The following is a 20707-nucleotide window of genomic DNA, read 5'->3' on the forward strand; positions in this document are numbered from 1 at the left end:
AGCATAAAAGTATTGCCATACTCATTCCAAGTGATTAAGCATTTTGCCACTTAATGTGCTTTTAATGTTTTTTAAATCATTAACACTTTTGTTTATTCCCCTCAACTCCACTCATTAGGGTCTGAGATCATATAGATACCACAGAAATCGCATAGATCAAAACCTTCTGCTATGCTAAGCTAAAGGAGTATGAATGCAGTAAAACTGTTCAGGAACTACCATGCAACTAGTTATTTGTAATACAGGTTTCTGCAGGTGGATTCTAACATCTGATCTGGATGTTGGGTAGCAGGGGAAAGATAACAAAGAATGTAAAGCTAAGCTTTGAACTTCAGTGAAAATTTCTTTTTCTTCAGTTACTATTTTGTACAGGAAAAATCAGCTGCCTGCTTTCATGTGTTCAAGATAACCTTAAATTAGCCTTAGTGCAGCTGTTTTTTTAATTGCTGTCTTCAACATTTTAAATGTTAGTAAAGAAAAAAATATGACACTTTGGCAATTGGAGTCCATAATGTACGGTAGCAAGAGACTGTACACCATCAGTGTAAAACCTTTGGTCTAGTACCCATACAAAGGTATCTGTCACTGACTGGTCAGATGATACAGTTGCCTGGCTTTAGCTTCACTGCAGCAAATAAACAGCAAAGAAATGACCATGGCCCTGCTTTCCAAACATTTAGGATGGTGGTGTTAACAGATAAGGATAAAAGGTGAGTCAATGGGTGGCCAAAGCCATTCATAAATTAACAAGTCTCATGTCAAAATCATTAGAATCTACTATGTTCACTAAGTAAGTGCAAATCACTAAGGGTATTTGCTTCAGCTGATCTCACTACTTAAACCTGGTAGTACAGAGGGACAGCATGAGCAACAAGCAGGCTGGTATAACAGACACAGTTCATTTCTTTGAAAAACTAGTAAGAATTCTTCACTATCCTTCTGACAACTAGTTTCTCCTTTTGAGACTTTCAGTGCTAGGAGATGGTATGAGTAAAATGAATTGGCAAGACTTCAGGGATGCAGTATGTTGACTAAGTATTTTGCTTGACATGGTTCATACTATTGGAGAAATCTTTAGTGCTTGTGGTTACTTCAATACCTATTCTTAAGAAGAGCTGACTTGTGAGTTACAACTGTGGTACAAAAATGAAAAGAGAAATTAAGGAGTGGTTTACTGTCTTCAGTCTTAAACTGCCAAGCCAGGCTCATAAATTGGGCTGAAAATAACTAAGATGTTACCTGTATGCAATTACCAAGATAAGTACTAGGAGTAGCATAGAGGAGTATTTAGTGTCAAATTTCTTGGAAATTATTTTGCTTTTTATTCTTGAAGCTGTAAGATAGCCACATCCACTTAACTGGAGGACTATACTCAAAAGAAGTGCAAGAGCTAAGAGGCTTTATGGTGGAATAAGAAGTAGAAGGCAGGCAGTAGGTAGCTCTCTTCATTTCTTCAAAAATGCAAGTTTTTCTAGAAGCAAAACACATAAGCACTTCTGCCAACTTTGTTCAAGGCTAGGTTTAGACAGTTACCTTCTATTAGTTCCACTTGAAAGCACAAGCTTTTAAGATGCATTTTGCCGATACAGCTAGCAATTGCTGTGGAAATTATATTCAACTTTCCTGTCAGGACCTTAGCATTTGTGGTTATCGCTCATGAAACTGAACCTGTTATAAACCCATCTTTTGCTTTCTGTATGAAAAAATGAAAAATATCAAGCCTTCTTGCCTAACTAATTTGAATAATTTCCATTGTTTTCAGCTTGCTCTCAGACAGCAGTCCCATAGAAGACACAGTCAAAGAAGGAATCAAAGCAAGTGAGTGGTGGAAGGCGGCTTTATTTCACTAAATGTAAAGAAACTAAAATAAAGATTACTGAGAAACTATGAAGGAGTATTTGTTTTAAAACCAAATCCAGCTGTTTCCCCTCTGTGTTCAAATAAACTGTATAGCCATACTAAAGAAACACTGAATCAAACTCCCTAGCATCCATTACAGCATAAAGACAGTAATTATATACAGCAGGAAGGCTTTTAACAGATGAAGTAAAAGCTTTAGCTACCTACAAAAAGTAAAGCTGCAGGAAGGGGCTACATTCTTACCCTGAGATGCTGGGAAACAGGGAGTACTTGCTAAAGAATAAATTCCCTTGTGAAATGTTTCAGAGTGGTCTCCATTCCTCCACTCTCCAGGGGTAGCTGTTCTATGTAGAAGAATTAGTGTGTGTGTATATATCCACACGAGCTGTGAACTGCTGCATTACAACGCCATCCCCCTACACACCTCTGATCTTGCAAAAGGCATTTTTAGTAAGTCCAAGCTTGTAGTCCATTTCTCTACCTCTCAGAGAGCAGAGGCATTCAGTCCTTTCTCCTCTTTTTGCTCTCATGCTCATGTTCTTTAGGGCGGCTGCTATCTGAGGGCCGTTTAGAACCACCATGTTGCTTAGCTTCTTCCAGAAACTTGTCCAAACCAAATGGATCCTCCTCAAATTGAACTGGTCCGTCTCTACCCCTCCCTCTGGTGTTACGATCTGAGTTAGAAAACTCTTTGTCAGGAACAAACCTGCAGGAGAAGAGGTGATACTCAGTTGGCTGTAACTTCACAATACTAATTAATATTTCTTAACTTCATTTTCTTACCTATTGGTCTTTATTCGAGCCTCCAGATCATCACCATACATGTCCTTATCCACATTTTTACTTGGCCTGTAGATGTTCTGGGCCATATCCTTGCCACTTCTCCAAGGCTGGTCATAAACATTATAAATTTCATCCTCTCCTCCAGCAAAGCCACTGTCCATACCCTGTGAAGAACACCACAAATGAGTCTGCAAAACTTCAGCTGGTTTATTTTAACATCAATACACACTGATGTCACACAGATACACAAAGATACAAAGATGGTATTGTGTGATTTAATACCAATTTCAAATGAGTTCAAGCACTTCAACAAGTGTATGAGTGGCTTTGGGTCTGGGATTAAGTCCAGAGAATGTGACACAACCATTACAAGTCTTATTGAGGACGCTCCTACTCTTCCAGAAAGCAACACGAAGGATTACAGGCCATTCATATTACAGAATAATGGATCATTTCAGTCTGCCCTGCAAGTACAGCTGTCTATAATAGCCAAATACAACCATACAGAAATGTATATTATTCAGAATTTCTGGAAAACATTTAAGCTGATTGATACAAATCATACAGGCTTATGTAAACTGTGAAAGTAGAAGTGAAGTGCCTGCTTGTTCACTTTTGATTCATCAGCTTTCCCTTCTGCCTGCAAGTCTTTCATTGGAGACATGAAAAAGAATGATTGACAAACTGCAGGTCTATTCAGGGACTTTCTGAAGCCTAATCTACTTTTTCATCTCTGAATAGTATTAAGTTCAGGGAAAATAAATGTTGCTGTTAACTATTTATATCTTCAGAAGGATTTTTAACATAAGCAATAATGGGAATAGAAAGTATTTACTTGCTTCTCTCTGCGCAGATTTCTCTTATTCAGTCAGTACATTTGTACAAAAGAGGAAAATTAGGACAGTGCAGCTTGAAGGCAAAATAGCTTCTTTCTCCCCACTTCCCAGTAAGAAAAACCACAACAAAAACACTTTAATCCAGTTATAGGTTCAATATACTCCATTTCTGTTGCATCAGCTATGGATAAAGGAGGTAACAGTTTCCTAAGCAGTTGAGACTTCTTTCATGTATCCACACCAGCCATGAGAACAGGGTCCCTTTAGTATTCTAGCCACACCCACTAAGGAAGGATGAACATGTTGTCATAGAAAGCTACACAGCTGTGAAAAGGTATTTTTACCTTGCTCTGGTTGAACAGCCTCTGGTCATACTGGATTTCATTGGATGGCCTGGGGTTGGGTACCCCGAGGGCAATAACTTCACTGATATCTCTGTTCTCGTTTCTCTGCAGCTTTGACCTGAATTAAAAATTTCAAGTTTTATTAGGTCAGTAAACCGTATTTGTTGACATGGTCAGCTGCAACCTGATCCTGTATTAGTTGCTAACAATTTGCATCAGGAGCCAGATTTTGACTGTTGTCCTTCCTTACTAGGTAGCATTTAAAATTTGTCTCCTGGCAAAGGAAACATTTGGCAAAGTTATGTTCAGCTGGGCATGACATTTAAATTTGCTTTCCACTATCTGCAATTTACATCAAACTGACTTGGTCTAAAATGTCATAGGTATTTTTTGCAAGAACCAGTGTAATTATATTCTGGGGAGGCCAAGCAATCTAATTTTAAGATATTGGAGATCTTAAGCCTCCAGAAACCATTTGTGCTCAGAAATCTTACTGGCTTGGGCAAACAAGATACTTCAGCCTACACTCATAAATCTAAGCTTACTTCAAATGAACAGCTTCAAGAAACAAAGCCACTAATGATACTCTGGTCTCACTGAAGTTACAGGATCCAGGTTTCAACCTTTACTGTAAACACGTTAATTAAATCTGAATATACTCAAGTTCTGCTAAAGAAAAACCCACCCAAAACCACCAACCCCCTCCCCTCCTCCATTCACCTGGAAAATTCTAAATTTAGAAGAGAGTACTGCAGTACACTAACAAGTAATACCATTTCATGCAATGAATGAACAGTGCTTCATAGCAGTGAATATCTCCACAAGGTAAAATTCAGGCACTCACATCAAGCAAAAGGAAGCCCAGTGTGATAGTTTTGCTAGTGGGGAAGCCAGTGCCAGTACAGGAATAAAGCAACTTTCTTCTGTGACTCACCTTTTGTCAGGGGCTGCCCTGGAAAGATTTCTGTCATGCTGTCTCTCTTTGCGCCGGTCATGTCTGATTTCATCTCTCTCTCTAGCTTCTCCGTCCTCTGAACAAATGCAAGATTGCTCATTATAGACAAGCATTTGAAGTTTGAATTAACTATGCCACAGACACATGCACAGCAAGTCAATTCAGTATTCTTTTACAGAAGTGACCCTTAGCACTTTTTAGTGTTACAGTTTAAACAAACTGAACACATGGAAAACCACAGCATTCTTACGCCACATGCAATTAACTGTCCTTGACAAGACAGTTAAAGCAGACATATCCAACAACTATGTCTTCTCAGCTTTGAAGAGCTTAGAATACTTGTCCATCTAGGAATTAATATCCCAAAACACCTACAGATCATACTTTTATCTCTTAAGTGTAAAAATACTGTTCAAACACACAGGCATGTAAGTGCTTTGAATAACATTCTGTGTCTCAGTATCAGAGAATCACTCAGGTTGGAAGGGAGTCTCTAGTTCAACCTCCTGCTGAATTCAAACCAGGTTGCTCAGGTCTCTGCCCACTCAGACAGGGAAAACCTCCAAGGACAGAGATTGCCAGCCTCCCTGGCCAACCTGTTCCACTGCTGTTCTCACGGTGAAATTTTTTTTCCTCACATGTAGTTGGAACCTCCTAAACACCTCAAGTGTTGACCACTGTCTCATTCTTCCACTGTGCAACTCAGTGAAGAGCTCTGATGATCTCCTTACAAATACAGGAGGCTCCCCAAAGCCACATCCTCTCCCGGCAGAACAACCTTCACTTTCTGAGCATCTCCTGACTAGGCAGGTACTCTAGCCCCCTAACCATTTTGATGGCCCTCCACTGAACTCATTCCAGTTTATCAATGTCTGTCTTGTACCTGGGGGCCCATAACTACACACATATTCCAGATGCAGTGTAAGAGGTCACCAGTAAAACTATGTGATTTACTTCCCTTGATCTACTGGTTACATTCCTGCAGATTCAGCTTAGTATGCCCTTAGCATTACCGCTGCCAGGGCACGCTGCTGGCTTACATTTAGCATACTGTCCACCCGGACTCCCAGGTCCTTTTCAACAGAGCAGCTCTCCAGCCAGCCAGTCCCCAGCCTGTTAGAAAAAGGCTAGTCCTTCCCAGCTGCAGGATTTGGCATTGTATGACCATAACCTCCACCTCTTCAAGAGATTAACTGCTCTAAATTCGGCATCTTGATCTCTGAAGTGCCATTTCAATCAAAACATAAGACTTGGTTATGATTTAGTTAGCAGGTTTTGGGCCTACTGGCCCACAGAACTACAGTTCTGCAAGACCAGTTATAACAGTGCAAGAGACAGAATACTGCATTTACCATCTTTGAAAACTTAAAGGTGGTTTAGTTCTTGTAAACAAAGTTGATCTTCATCTGCAACAAACCTTTTCTAAAGAAAAAAGTTACTTTAAAACAGTCCATGAAAGCCATTACTTGCACTGATCCATTAACAACTCTTAAATTCTCAATGTCCTAAACCTATATACACTGACATACTGCTGTGAGGTTCAAATCCTGATCCCACCAAGGAAAGAGATGAAGAACAGATATCATGCTTAGAAATTACAGTTGATATTTAGGTATTCTAAGTTCTCTTTTTTCAAACCCATACTTCAGAGAGTGCTAAAAAACACCACTGCATCTTAATAACAAAGAAATGTACCTTTTTCAACATGGGTTTTGATCCCTGCTCTTCTCTCCCTGGCTTTCTGAGCCATTTCTCGGAGCTTTTCCTCATGTTTCTCCTTTTCTTTCTGAGCCATCTTTCTCTCCACCTGGGCACGCATCTCTACTGCCTCACGAGCCTGCACACATAAGACACAGTTAAAAAGACAGGAAGCTAATACCTGGGATGCAAGCAGATCTTCTGTCATGGACTAATCCATGGAAGTTCAAAGACATACAGCCACAGCAGTTAGAACTGAGAAACAGGACCCATGACCTCCAATAATTTAACCTACATTGAGCCACCGATTCAAAGATACTGGGGCTAAGACCTTATGTCTTATGTTAGTCAAGAAACAGGACAGATCAAAAAGCTATAGCCTATTCACAGCTGATTTTCCTAAGAAAATAAATGTACAAAGAAGATAAAACCACATGGAACAAAACAGTTTAAACAGCCACCTGACCTTTCTGTCAGCTATATAGAGAGCCTCAGCAAGCTTGGCAAAGTTTTCATTAATATGAACAGTCTGCAATCCTCTGCCATCTGCAGCCAGACGCTTATCTAATGGAATGGTGTAACCCTACAGTGGAAACAGAGAGGCAGTTAATCACAGAAACTAACATTCTTTGTAATAACAAACATTATTACATTTATTGTGTAAGAGAACAAAAACACACGCAAAACTACAGCCCATCATTAATACGCCTCAATGGATCTCCTTTATACCATACTTCAAATTCATAGCAGGTAACTCAGCTTCACTGCAATTCCACACTCTCCCCAAATCCGCACCACACTTTCCCTTCAAGGTACATCTTTGTACAAATGACAGTTTTTGACTGATAATGTCCACTCTTTGCTTTGTGTTAAGAACTACAGAGAATAACTTTCCTAGTCTCTAAGCTGTTTTACCATTTATGCTTAAAAATTGTTTTCCCTAAACTGTTTTCATACCTGTTAAGAGGTTAGCTGATTCAAAATGAGAAAGTAAGGGGCAAGGCTGCCAGCAAGAGACTAAATGCTAATTTTGCTTTCAAAAACTGAAACGAAAAATTATTTATAGATGATATTTTAAGATTCTTTAGCGAGCTCTACAAAATTTTTGCTTTGGTTTTAGCATCTGTAACCTAAAATTTGATCTACTAATTAGCATCAGTCCCAGTTATACAGCTGTGTTGGGGTAGAAAAAAAATAACATCCAAACATGCAGCTTTTCCTTCCTCCATTTGAAGAGGCTGCCTCACGACAACAGCTTGGTAAGTTTCAGAACGATTAAACCAGTTACTGCAGCAAATTATAAATTCTCCCTTTTCTCTGAACATACACTTACTGGGTGATAAAAGTCAAAGGGACAGGACATACCTACTCAAATAAGGAATAAAAATAGCCAAGCTAACCAGTGATGAAAATTAATTAGTGCAAGAATGCACCACAGAGAACTTTCCAGAAATTTGGACTGCAGTATTAAAAAGAAACACACTTAGTTTTCTATGAATTACCCCTCCCTTTTTCAGTTTAGACAGCTTTACTTTGTGAGTTCCAGAGACTTTGGTTTCAGATTCCACACACATGATGGGGATTTTAAGTAATGTCATTTTTTCCTCTCAAAATGCATAATCTCTGCCATGAAATAATATATTCTCTCTCAGTTCTACATTCCTATCAATTTGGCAACCCTTATATGCCAAAGAGAGAAAAAACGATGTACAATCATGTGTTCTCCATGCTACAAGCAGCCAGTTTCCCTAACTCTAGAGGTTTCAAACTAGTATTATTGAACCTTAAATAATTCACAGAAGTCTCCCAGTAGGGTGAAACATTAGGAAGATGAATTTATGACAACTTAATTACCTTTGCATTTTTCCAGTTTGAAATGCATGGAGGAATCTTCCACTCTTGCTGCTCTTTCACAGTCATCTGATTTAAAAGAAGTAAAGTCATCTTTAGATTTATAGCAAAAGGAAATACTGTTTTCTTTCTCAAAGGCAGCTATGAAACTATGGAAATAGAGTACAAAGTTCAGGACACCGCTACAAAAAAACCTAACTCTTCTTCACAGCAATAAGATGTTCATTTCTGCACCATACCTTTGCCAACACTGAATAAAGTCACAACAGCTTTTCAGCCGTCGTCTTAAACTTTCATCACACAGGCTGAAACTCACAGCCAGCTTGTTAATCTTTGCACATCTAATGGCAGTTTGAGTTGTAGGAAACTGATAAACCACCACTACACTCATCTCTCAAAATCTAGAGAGATCTATTAAGCTAATCCTTAATAACACAAGTTAGTGTTATTAAGGATTAGTTTAATAGCATTGTCTGAAAGCAGCATCAGTGTACCAAGGCGAAAGCCTCAGTCAACTCATCCATGCCATGAACAAATCCAGCAATGCGGCCCTGCATAAAGTATGAGAAATCTACTCAACCTCTGACAAGGTACATAGGAAGAGAGCTACTTTCAGAACTGCACTGGGCACCAAGTTTATCACTTAACATCACATCAAAAAAACAGTAAGGAAAAGGTGCACAGAAATGAACTAGATCGAAGTAGAATTTGTGAACCCATCTATCTAGAATTCAAAACTGAGAACAGCTATGGCATTTCATACCTTTCTACTAGGAGAGTGCATTACAGGTGCTGGAGGAGAAGGTGGTCCACGTGGAATCTTCTTGTTAATTCTGAACAATTAAGAAAACAATGATAATCAGCATGTTGTAGGGAAATACACTTCAGAATCTTCTATTTGCCATGAAGAAGTTTTGAATAGTTACTTGAATCTTGGAGGCTCCATAGGATCCTTCTGCATTTCCACCATCCGAATAACTCTCTGTTTTGCTCCAGAGTTGAAGGCAACACCTTGCTGAGATGGTGTGTACCTGAATAAAAACAATCAAAGCGCTCAGTACTCTGCACACAGCTAGATATTCCTTGCCCGCCTCCATTTTTACTCAGTTCACTGCTCTAGCTGCATTTTGATTTTATCCACACCAGTTTAAGACTTCTCCAACTGTGAACACCAGGAGCAGGTAACTGCACAGAGGATACTGGACTGAATGCAGGGAATCAATTACACCACACAAAATGCATCTTCCCAGGGCTATATTCTCCTGTTTCAACCTAGATTCTAAGTAGAAGAAACAAACTAACAGAGTACACAGAGCATATCACAACACTCTTTACCTATGTCTGTGAATCCCTGGTGCCTATTTACTGGTTATTAAGAACCTCTTCACATACTTTTTTTCAGAATTCACCTCAGGCCAAGTCTAACACTGCCATGGAATTTTTCTGTGTTTGCAGCAGAAAGTCTTCATAAATGAGAATCAGCCTCCTAGTAATTCCCATTCTTTTGAATAGCTCATTTTATATGAGGGAGGAACTCTGTTACATGCCTTGTCTTGAAACTCTCAGGAAAGACTCTGTTTTCAGGACAGCATCATTAATAATGCTCCCTGATAGATCTATATTTAGTTGCTAAAACAATAACCCCTCCACAAAGTGCCACAACTCATGACATGTTAAGACATACTTCAACACACTTCAAACTAGGTTGTTATTATTAGTGGGTTAATTCAAAATACATAAGCCAGTTTCATACTACTTCTGGAAGAACAGAATTTAAGAGGAATTTGTTCTCAGAAATTCAAGGAATGTCCCCATTTTAACTGATTTTTATACATAACACCACCTTACACACACACCAGCACTACGTACCGAATGTACTGTGCAGGAGCTAGCTTGTCAGCTGCTCGAACTGGCATGGCTGCTGCAACTTTTTGGGAGACCGATTTCTCTAAGGCTGCTCTTGTCTTCTCTGTTATCTGAAGACAAAAATACCACAGCATGCATCTCATCACATGTGCAAGACGTACAACATACTACTGATAACTAGGCACATCAGTGCATATAATACCTCTCTAATTGCCTCCTCGTCTGGTCTTTGCAGTTCAGGATCATCCACATTCATGACCTCTTTTGGCACAAGATCTGTGTATTTGCTGTAAATAACCTGGAAGACAGTATATCTTATTATTAGTGCTGGCAAACAGAAATAAATGTATATATATCAAAGGAAATGTTTCAGGCCTAGATTATACTTTAGGTACTAATTAAAACTTGCATATAACTCTAAGTACATTACAGTTACACATTCTTCAATGACTCCCATAGAAGAATATACTCTGGGCACCGTTCTACAGATTGAATAATCAAAGAAAATAATTTGGTTAAATATAATTATGAAAATCACTCTCAGAGCTGGGATTAGAACACCAGTTTCCTGCTTCCCTTTCCTACTCTTCTCCTTTTTCAGGGTCCCCAAGACAGACAAAAATATCCACATTTGTACTTCTGTTTTCAAGTATTACTGAAGAATTTGATACAAGACTTTTTCAGCATCTAGATTTTTAAAATTTCATTATGTTTGCTATTTTCTTGAAAAAATAAATGCTTGAGAAATCTATTCTTGACACTTTCCCTTATATAGGTACTTCAATCTTCATACAACATGCAGCTAGCTGTCAGTAGCTTTAAGCCCCAATTGTAAATACAGGGAAAGAACAGTCAGTGGCTACAGGGAGAAATGTACTGTATTGTATTAATGCTTCACACTTGTCCAACAAAATAACATCAGAAAGTCTTAGTCCAAAGGGCTAAAAGTCATTACAACTATTATTTCAAGTTCATTATAAAGTGGATGTCCAACTATAAAACTGACCTTTAGCCTCAGCATTAATTTGTCACACAAGAGCCATTTACTGCTTCTCAGCCTTCACTCCTAAAATTTTAATCCTTTGAATTAGTATCTATAATAACCTAGCTTCTCAGATGCTGAATGAAGGACATCTGAAGAGCAGTGTTCCTCTAAGGTAATTAACTCTAAGTCCAAGTGTCTTGCTGCATGAAGAACAAAGTACCCTGAAAGAGCTCAGAGTATCCCAGAAGACAAAAAAGAAAATAAAAGTCGAAGAGGTGCTCTAAAAACTACAGTACACTTGAGGTACAAATGAGCTATGTGAACTATTTAAACCCTAAAGTATTGCATGCAAATGGCAAGCTGCATTAAAGTCCATAATATAGATTTAATTAGCCTGAAAATACAAAAATTTGTCTCCATCAAAAACTTGATACACATGCTCTAATTGGAGCCCTTTTTTTGAGGTGATGTAGACAGGCACATAAAGATGTTGCACTGTGTTATTTTTCGAGATGTGTACCTTATTTTAACAGTAATATTGAGACATTTTATTAATCTAAGAGGAGACTTGGACTGTTTGAATCTGTAGTATGTCCATCCACTAAAATTTTTCATCTACAAAATTTAAAAGGAAGCATCAACATGTTTCAGATACTTAATTTTGATTGCTACTGAAAAGCAGAATCTCCTTCTAGACAGAAACTAAACGTTCAATTTTTAGTACAGCTACATGATTCCTTCTCTGGCTTTAACAGGCAGCAATTAGAAATCTGCATGCCACTGCCATCACGAAAAGAACAATCTTACCTAACTAGTTGTGTAAGATACTGTAGCTCATGGTAGGATTTAGACATCAATCACAGAGTTTCACAAGACACCTGACAGACACCAAGTGCCTTGACAGAAATTTCTTAATTTGTAACAGGTAAATCCCCCCTCAACATATTTCTATATATCCAGAGCAGCCCTGTGCAGTGCTCATCAATCCTATGTGTAAATGAAGCTACCATCAAGCATTGTGGAATGAACTCCTTCCTTGTCAAACAATGGTTTCTCCATATGAAGCATATAACATTTTAGAAGTCATTAAAATTACCTGGTTGTAAGCCTGGCACACACACCAGAGAAAAAAAAAATGGTGATAAGCTCTCAAACCAAGCTCTACCACAAAGGCAAATACACTATGAGGAAAGAACACTTTTGATTATTTCCGTTACATTCGTGTTCTCTTGACCTGTTCCATTGCTGTGACAGGAGTTCCGTCAATCACAGAACTACTCTCCTTGTAAATGTTTCAATTGAATTCACAAACTTGAGAAAAAACTGTAGGGTAAGATTTGTCGTTCTTTTTTTTCCTCCTTTATCACCTAAGCCACAGCCTTGGGCCACCAAGAAGAAATCCAATGCCTGCACATAAAAATCATCCTTGACAGGAAAAAGTAATGGACCTAATTGTTCCATTCCTTCATTTCACCCTCTCTTCCATCTTAATAAAAACACAGTAAGCAAATATATGTCCTTATTTTCCTAACAAAGGGACAGAGCATCAGTCTCACCAAAATTTATCAATTACTGAGGCATTATTTTAGCCTGGCTTTTAGCAATGTGAGTAGAGAAAATACTGGAAGAATCTATAGCAGCACAAGAGCTAAATACACAGCTAATGCTGGAAATCCTTCATCTAGACAACCAGACGGAACTCCATCCTCAGACCAATAAGGTCATGCATCCAGGTTTGTCAACATTATCCAGCGTTTCATGTCTAGCAGACTTTCTGCCAGCCCCAGACAGGAGGCTTATCAGACTCTCTCATTTATGTCAGCATTTTTCAAAGAAAATTCTCTGAAGCAACTATTTTTTAAATATGTAAGGGAACAGATGCAAGAGAGATGAACCACTGCAACAGTAGAAACTGCTGACAAGCCATCTAGACACAGGGTCTGGGTGATGGAACTGCGGCCTCTACAAGAAGTCAGAATACTAAATTCAACTTCAAAAAAAATCCATAAACTGTAGCAAAAACAAAATTTGCTTCTTAACTCTGACCAAACAAGTAGCTTACAGAATAGGATCAGAAACTCCCTCTCATTTTTGGCAGGCTGCAAAGTATCTGTTTCTCTTAGCAATAAGTATTAAGATTGAAGAAATATTTGAATTACAACTGCAGCTCTCAGGATAATTAAACTTCTGTATGTAATCCTACTAACACTGTACTATCAGAAGTTCTCTCTTACAAAAAATATTCCACATTATTCAACTCAACACAGATCACTGAAGAACTATTCCCTGTGACAACTCTGCCGATACTTTCTCCCTCCTGCAAAACAGATCAAGCAATAGTAGTTCTGTTACTTCCAGTGAAATTGTTTCAAATATCTAATTTTCCCCCACTTTTACTCCCCCTCAAATCACAATACTTAATCTTTAGTCTCAGCATTTACATCCAGCTGCATGCAATCAGAATCAAGCTGACCCAGAAGGCAGAGCTTAGGGTTAGGAAACCCTAATTCTAGTTCTACAGAGCCCAGTTTTAGAAAAGCCACGCATCTCTTTCATCCTGGCAAGTATGGTTACAAAATGAGAATATTACTGCTTCACGAATCAAATATGACAAATGTTAACAGCTTTAATTTAACTTTACCTGTTCTAAGTATTTCCCTAACTCCTTATTTTCCAAATAAGGTACAGTGAAAGATTAGTCATTTCTGCCTAAAGCCTACTATTGTTTCTAGTTCTTTTTCAAATATACTTAGATCCCAACCTGAATAGTTCTATTATATGCAAGTTAAATCCTACAGGTAGGTAAAGATGTATTTGACAAGTTGTAAAAATGAGGTTTTAACGACACAATTTTTTTTTCTTCTTATTTGCCCTACAGCTTCCCTGAAATCAGTATGATTATTGCTTCTTGTCTACTTATCTACTCCAACTTGTTTTTTATGCTTTGGGATAAGTCAAATTTCTATTTAGAATCAAGTACTTAGTATCAAGTATCAAATATTTGCTCACAAAATTCTTGAAGTGTAATTAGTATTTTAGCACCTTCCTCTTGACAAATAATTCAAGACACTACATGAAGTCTGACAGAACCCCAGTGAAAGTCCCCTCAATAAAAATATTGCCACTGCTGCTGTTACTGTTAACTACTTTCTACTACATAACAGCATGGAATCTGATTTGCACTTGTTTTTTTCAAAGGTACTGCAGTAATTTATGATGCACAGTATGAGGACACTTTTGACACTCAGAGTATTAGTTAAATGTAAAATCCTATTGGCATTACCTTTCTGCAGCTTTGGCAACTGTAGGATCAATTTAAAGCAACAAAAATTTATCTGTTGAAAAAGAAGGACTTCCCTTGAGACTGTCAGAATGTTCACCCTATTTTTTTGTTTGAGAGGTAAAGTTCACCTTCTGTTTTTCTGTTTAGATAAGTTTTCCCCCTTTCTCATTTGCAGTAAGACATGGAGCATATTACATACCCATAAGCTTTTCAAGGCATCCTTAATTAAAGCAGGAGAAGTAAAATTATTTTGAAAACAACTATTTGTATCTATTAGCTAAAACACCCTTGGCAGTTAACACTCTTTTAAGATATTCTTTGGGTTACCCTATTTTTTACAGGAGATGCTTGCTATAAGCAGCAAGCTGGTCATACACTTGGTCATGCCTCAGCAGTTTTCAGCCCCCAACACCTGCTTAAAGAAAGTTTTAATGTAGTTCATTTTGTTACATTTGAGGAGGCAAACATAAATACTCCTCAAATTGGACTTAGGAGACCCAAGTACCTGGTCTCCTCAATACTAGTTAGGACTTCCAAGACAAAGTGTCATCTCTTTGTTTTTAAAAAGGCTGCTGTATACACAAGGTTGAAGTTGGTTCCCATTTAACTCGATGACAACCTTGCCATCATTGAACTTCACAGAAAAAATTCTGGTTAATAACCACCGGCAATACTTTCTGTTGCAATTAAAAGGGGGGGGGGGGGGGCAGGGGGGGAAGTGCCCAACCACATTGAAAACAGCCAAAAGCATCAAATGTTAAATTAGTAAGACAAAGTTATAGTATTCTGAAAGCTGAACTGTGTTACCTGGTTGGTTTTGGGGTGTTTTTTTGTGGCTTTTTCTTCTCTTAAAAAAGGCTGCCTGTGATCAGGCCTGTTTTCAGTTTCTTGCCTTCACTGGCAAGCTCTCTAATGAAAGCTGCTAACCTATCAAGGAAGTTTTGTGTAGAGACTCTCACCATTTTTGCCTTAACTTTTAATTACGTAACAGAGAAAATCAAACAGTGATCCCAGTCAAAATGCTCATGTCTGTCTGACATTATTGCAGTTCTTAAAATTTAAGAAAACAGGACACAATCCTGGCTAATGCCAGACCAATGAGTTTAAGTATATGCAATGTGTACATACAACTTTTCCAGGTATACATGCCAATCTACATAGCTGAAGAAATATTACCTTGTCCTTTGATTGTCCTTGTCGAGCAATTGCATCGTATTTTATCTTTCCTTCCGCATCCACCTGAACAGCCAAAGCATTGGACATTTTCTTCTTTCGGCCCATATCCAATGGATACTGGGCAACATGAATTTCTGGGAAAGCACCCCCATCTCCAAAATCCTATACAAAACAGTAAAGTAGTGAATGACTGAAAGACAAAAACAAGGTATAACATTTGCATGGGTGGGAAACAGAGTGAAAGAGTGGATTGATTTTAACAGAACAAAACATTGCCAGAATGCTCAATTAACTTTATTATTTTTGCTGTAAGAGAGCAATGGACTATAGAACATACACTTACTAAAAGAAAAGACACCGAATTGCATAGACAGCTTGCAGTAATTATTTCCTGCACAGATGCTTTATTAAATGCTGAACTTACATAAAAATGTTCTCCTTTAGAAAACCACTGGAACTATTGTTTGAAGACACCTGCTCTAGCACTAATGGATCACCATAGTACAGTGTTGGACCCATCTTTATAAAAATGGGACTCAAACATAAATGAGGACAAAGCTGCTACTAGCTCATGAAATTATGGTATTTAGGAACAATGCAGGATCATACATGTAATACTGTATCAAAACCTTAAAAGCATGCCTTGTCGCAAGAGCACTGGCTTGTGACTCATCAGAGCACATCTCAGATGTTATTGTCAAGTACCACTTCAAAATCTGCAATGTTTTGTGGTTCACAGTGAGAAACTGTACTAAAAGTTTTGTAATCAGAGCTATGTATCTGTATTTTCCCTTCTACTTTTTAACATTTCCAGTTGAAATTATGTTAAACTGGCAAAGATTACAGCTAAATACACACAACACTGTCTATAACCCTTTTGCCAGTAACATACTCAAACAATGAATATCTGACAAATTTTTAAGTTGCTTCTAACTCTAACAATTTTCTGCCCCAACAGCTGCTATCTTCTGTTACGCTAAGAACAGAATACACTTGAGTGTTCTCTTCTCTGATATACACGTGTTCAATTACTCCAGCTGTAATCTAGAACGTGTATTTAACAAATAATGACAGAGGAACAATACAGATGTCTTTCTCAGAGGATCCTTGCATTCACAAACTGTAAACTGAAAGGACCATAGACCTATTTCCGTATTACAACACAACAATCTCCGAAGGGAAAAGTCATTATAACATCCTGTTTACCACCAAATGTTTCAAGCAATCTGGTGAAGTAGAACAACTTCCCCCAACCCAAGAATATATCGAGCTGTCTGGATGGAAATGCTGCACATGGCAAGGTTTTGCACAATTCTGTGCTACACTCAAAGATGTTCAAAGCTTCTTTCTACTCCAGAAAAGATACTTTTTTTTTCCCCCCATTAGCAGACACATTACTGCAATGCAAATTAAATATCTACCTCTAGCACCCGTGGTATCCATCCTTTCCGGTAACCATATGGGGGAGGTTCCCTTCGTGATGAAACTAGAGCAGTCTGCCTAGATCTTTGAGCTCTGGCTCTTTCTTCTAGTTCTAGCTGGTCTTGAGACAGCTGGGTTGGAGCTGGTAAAAAACTGCACATCCATAGACAGCCACCAAAAAGAAAGACATAAAAAGTTAATACAGGTAATTTCACTCAATGATGCTCAACTATGGTTGTGTCTACTACTAAATCATTACTTTCTCTATGTCACTCTATACAGATTAAGAAACAATTTATGAAACAAGTATTGCACTCATAAACCTGAGGGAAGTAACTTCTGAGATTATAGGGGCAAAAGCAATGGGCGCTTTCTCAGCATTCTGGAAAATTCCGATAAAAAATGACGTTAAATTCATCCACATTCACATCATGTTTGAACAGGAATGTGACCATGCCCATTCTGTAACAGTAATGTCATGGACCACTGTGTGTTCTTTCCACAACTATGGAGCAGAAAAAGAAAATATGTCCCTAGTCCCAAGGACCACCCCCCCTCCCCTTCTCTCAAGACAAACGTTCACGAAGAGATCCGTCAACAACCTCCCCCCTTAACGTAAGCTACCTCTCGGCCAAAGCCAAGAAGTCGAACCCCAGTTTCTTGACTTCCCATTTTTTCAGCTCCTCTAGACTACGGAGGCTTTTTACACGTTTATTAAGGAAGTGTCCACCTCCGAGAAAGTTGGCATTCCAGAGCAGCCACTGAAGCTGCGCTCCTGAGCCTTGCGAGAAGGCAGTAGCTTGTAACAAAGACTTCTCGTCCTCAATCGCGGTAAAGACATCTCGGCAAAACCTCCACGGATCCGATCACCTCCAGCCGAGGCGGAGGAGCTCCTTCTTCCCGTAGAAAACACACGAAGAAGGCAGAGCCCTGAGCCAACAGCAGCGCCAAACACCCCGTCCCGCCAGTGCAGGACAAAGCAGGGCAGGGCAGCTCCCCCAGGCCCGATGCGCCCTCACCGCCCTCCCTCCAGCCGCGGCCCGGCCTCCTCACCGGCCGCCGGGGCCACTGCCCAGGAGAGGCCGCGGCGCTGCAGCGCGCTCCCCGAGCGCGGCCTCTCTCGCCAGCCAGAGCCTCACACAGCGGCCGGGAAGCCGCAGGCAGGCCGGAAACAACAATCACCCGAACCGAGACAGACGGGACCAGTCAAACCCACCTAGTAAGCGCCATCTTGCCTCCTACCGTCGTCTTCTCGGGAGCCAGGCCGCGGGGGAAGGGGCGGTGACAGAAACTGCGCATGCGCCCCGCCCCGCGTCCCTGGGAATTGTAGTCTGGGTGACGTCACGCCCGGCGCGCCCGTGCGCACGCGACCAGGCCGCAAGGCATCTTGGGGGATGTCGTTTTTCCTCCGTCTTTCCGAGGGATGCCGCGGCCTTTAGGGCATTTGCCTTCCCAGGGCCGACTCAGGGCGCACGGGGTTGTGGAGGACAGCTCCGGCCGTGCGGGACGGCCTCAAGGTCACTGCGAGGTGTGGGTGGCAGCAGGCCGCAGCCTCCCTCGGGCCTGGCAGCCGGCCGGGCTACGTGGTGCCCGCGGGCCCCCACCTGCCCCGTCTGAGGATCACAGTCTAACGAACCCCTCCCAAGCAACAGGCACGGTGTCTGCCGTAGTGCGTGTCTGTCCCGTTTGGATACTTCACCAAGGCGTTGCTGGCTTCAGCAAACTTGGCCAGAGGAGATGGACCCAATGGAAATGGTGCAATCCCAGCGGGGCTGTACCAGAAAAGCAAGAGCAATACAGATTAGTTAGGCACAATTGGAAGAAAAAGGCAGGGAGCTCAGTCCAGTATCTCTTTTTTTTCCCTTTTTTTAGCCAGATATCCTGACTATTCAGGTAGTTTCCAACAAGTTCAGTAATGTTATGGTTCATCTAGCTGAAGGTGTCCAAGTAAAAAGCAGAAAATACAGAACAAATGGTTTGGAATAAAATTTCTTATTCTGGTATCTGCTACTTAGATATCATTGAATTGGAACATGAGAGAGAAGGGAAGAAGAGCGATTAAAAGTGTTGTAAAAATATATTGATTTAAAATAAAAACTTGTGTATTAAATGCCAGGAGTTGTACTGCCTATGTTTAATGGGCATCCATATGTTACATAGAAATTTTTTTTAAGCCAAGAGAAGCACTCTTTAGAGTATAGTTAAAATGTGGAATAGGGAAAAATACTTCTCAGGGAGTTGTAGTAGAGGGGAACTAGGTGGAGCTTTACATGGGCAAGTTGCTATTTGTATTGAAGTGGCAGTATATAGTAGTATATAAAAACAAATTTAGTTATTAATTAAGTAATTATTAATTATTAATTAATTAATGATTTTTATAATTATATATTTATTTATAACTATTATTCATCATTTAATATTTATAGATAATAATTAATAATTATTAATTATTAATTAATAATTTAGTTATTAAGTAACTGCTATCATTATATTAGCATCTAGTGAATCAAAGGGAGAAGAGTCCCATTGTGCTAGGCATGGTTTATCTAGAAGAGAAATAGGAGCTGGCCAGAGAAGAAAAGGGTAGAATGATTAAGAAAGAAACAGTTTTTGTTATAAAAATACCTGCATCATACTGTAAGAGGCAGGAATACTATAAGGCAGACTAAATGTCATTTTGTCTGCTTTACCATCATCTAATCTGCAGGGCAGACTAGTCCTGCAGACTAAATTAATCTGCTACAATTTCTAGGATGGAGGAGATTTGGAGGAAGGTAAGGACAGTACTGTTGCAGTCCTTCTATGCCAAAACTCTTCACATCTCCAGTGGGAATCAGACTTTGGTGCTGCATTGTGGCAACAGCAGTTCCGTCATCACCTCTATGAATGACAGATACTTCCCGTTCTCTCTGAGACAGCTGGCCTCTTATGAGCACTTTAGACAAAGCTAAAGATACAAGACTTTGACATATATTGTTTATCAATAATTTTCATGAGAAAAACTCATCTGTCATCTCTCCTACCCATTTGTGTCAGTCATTTAGCAACAGAATTGCTGTTGCCACATCTGGCCATGTTGCCTCCTGATTCAGGAGCCTCCTCTCACTGTCAGAAGTTGCCAGGGTCTCTGTTGCCAGCCGTTATACTAGTCTAAGCTGAAAAATTGTCTTTTCTCCCTCCTACTTTGACATTTGTCCTTCCTTTGCTGTGATGCATTATTTAGTGCTGTGTGGTAAATATACAACTTTATGAGCTATTTCACAACACAGATGTGTTTTACTATCACATTGTGCAAACTTCTATATCTGGAAGTGAGAAATGGGGGGTTAAGTACAGACTGTCCTGGGAAACAGTGATTCTGGAAAGGTTCCATGAGGCTTGTAAGAGAGAAGCAGCTTAGCATGAATTTCTTGTGCTATGAAGTAACAGCCTCGTGCAGCCCATCGATGTAAAAGTAGGGACATGGTGAACTCTGGGGGGACTCCGTGTTGCCCTGGCGTTCAAGTTTCTAAAGCAATGCTGGAAGATAGAAGAGGGTTAGAAGACTACAAAGATAATATAAGGCTACTGTTAATTGGAAGTGTAGGGGAAATACAGTAAGTAAATTTGTTTGTGGTGAAGTTTTAAGAGGTAAATGTTATATTGCCA

At 39.5% G+C, this 20707-nt stretch overlaps 1 protein-coding gene across 1 annotated transcript; it reads right to left on the reverse strand.

Moving 5' to 3' along the window:
- Positions 1–1819: 1819 nt before the first annotated feature.
- On the reverse strand, positions 1820–18428 carry SNW1 (SNW domain containing 1). Its single transcript, XM_074824834.1, has 14 exons — positions 18276–18428; positions 17059–17212; positions 15638–15799; positions 10396–10491; positions 10197–10303; positions 9254–9358; positions 9091–9160; positions 8331–8396; positions 6943–7059; positions 6474–6615; positions 4758–4854; positions 3824–3941; positions 2644–2807; positions 1820–2566 (listed from the first exon to the last, which is right to left on the reverse strand). The coding sequence occupies exons 1-14, from the start codon at positions 18356–18358 to the stop codon at positions 2362–2364; spliced, it is 1686 nt and encodes a 561-aa protein (XP_074680935.1). The 5' UTR covers positions 18359–18428; the 3' UTR covers positions 1820–2361.
- Between the last annotated feature and the right edge of the window lie 2279 nt (positions 18429–20707).

The sequence above is a fragment of the Strix aluco genome, chromosome 4, assembly GCF_031877795.1.
Source record: "Strix aluco isolate bStrAlu1 chromosome 4, bStrAlu1.hap1, whole genome shotgun sequence".
In the NCBI taxonomy this organism is placed as follows: domain Eukaryota; kingdom Metazoa; phylum Chordata; class Aves; order Strigiformes; family Strigidae; genus Strix; species Strix aluco.

Excerpts from the sequence above, each read along its gene's own strand:
- SNW1 (XM_074824834.1), bottom strand. The coding sequence starts at position 18,358 with ATGCGCAGTTTCTGTCACCGCCCCTTCCCCCGCGGCCTGGCTCCCGAG. Across the intron at positions 17,213-18,275 it reads GGCAAGATGGCGCTTACTAG|TTTTTTACCAGCTCCAACCC; the intron begins GTGGGTTTGACT and ends ATGGATGTGCAG. Across the intron at positions 2,567-2,643 it reads GCTCGAATAAAGACCAATAG|GTTTGTTCCTGACAAAGAGT; the intron begins GTAAGAAAATGA and ends CTTCTCCTGCAG.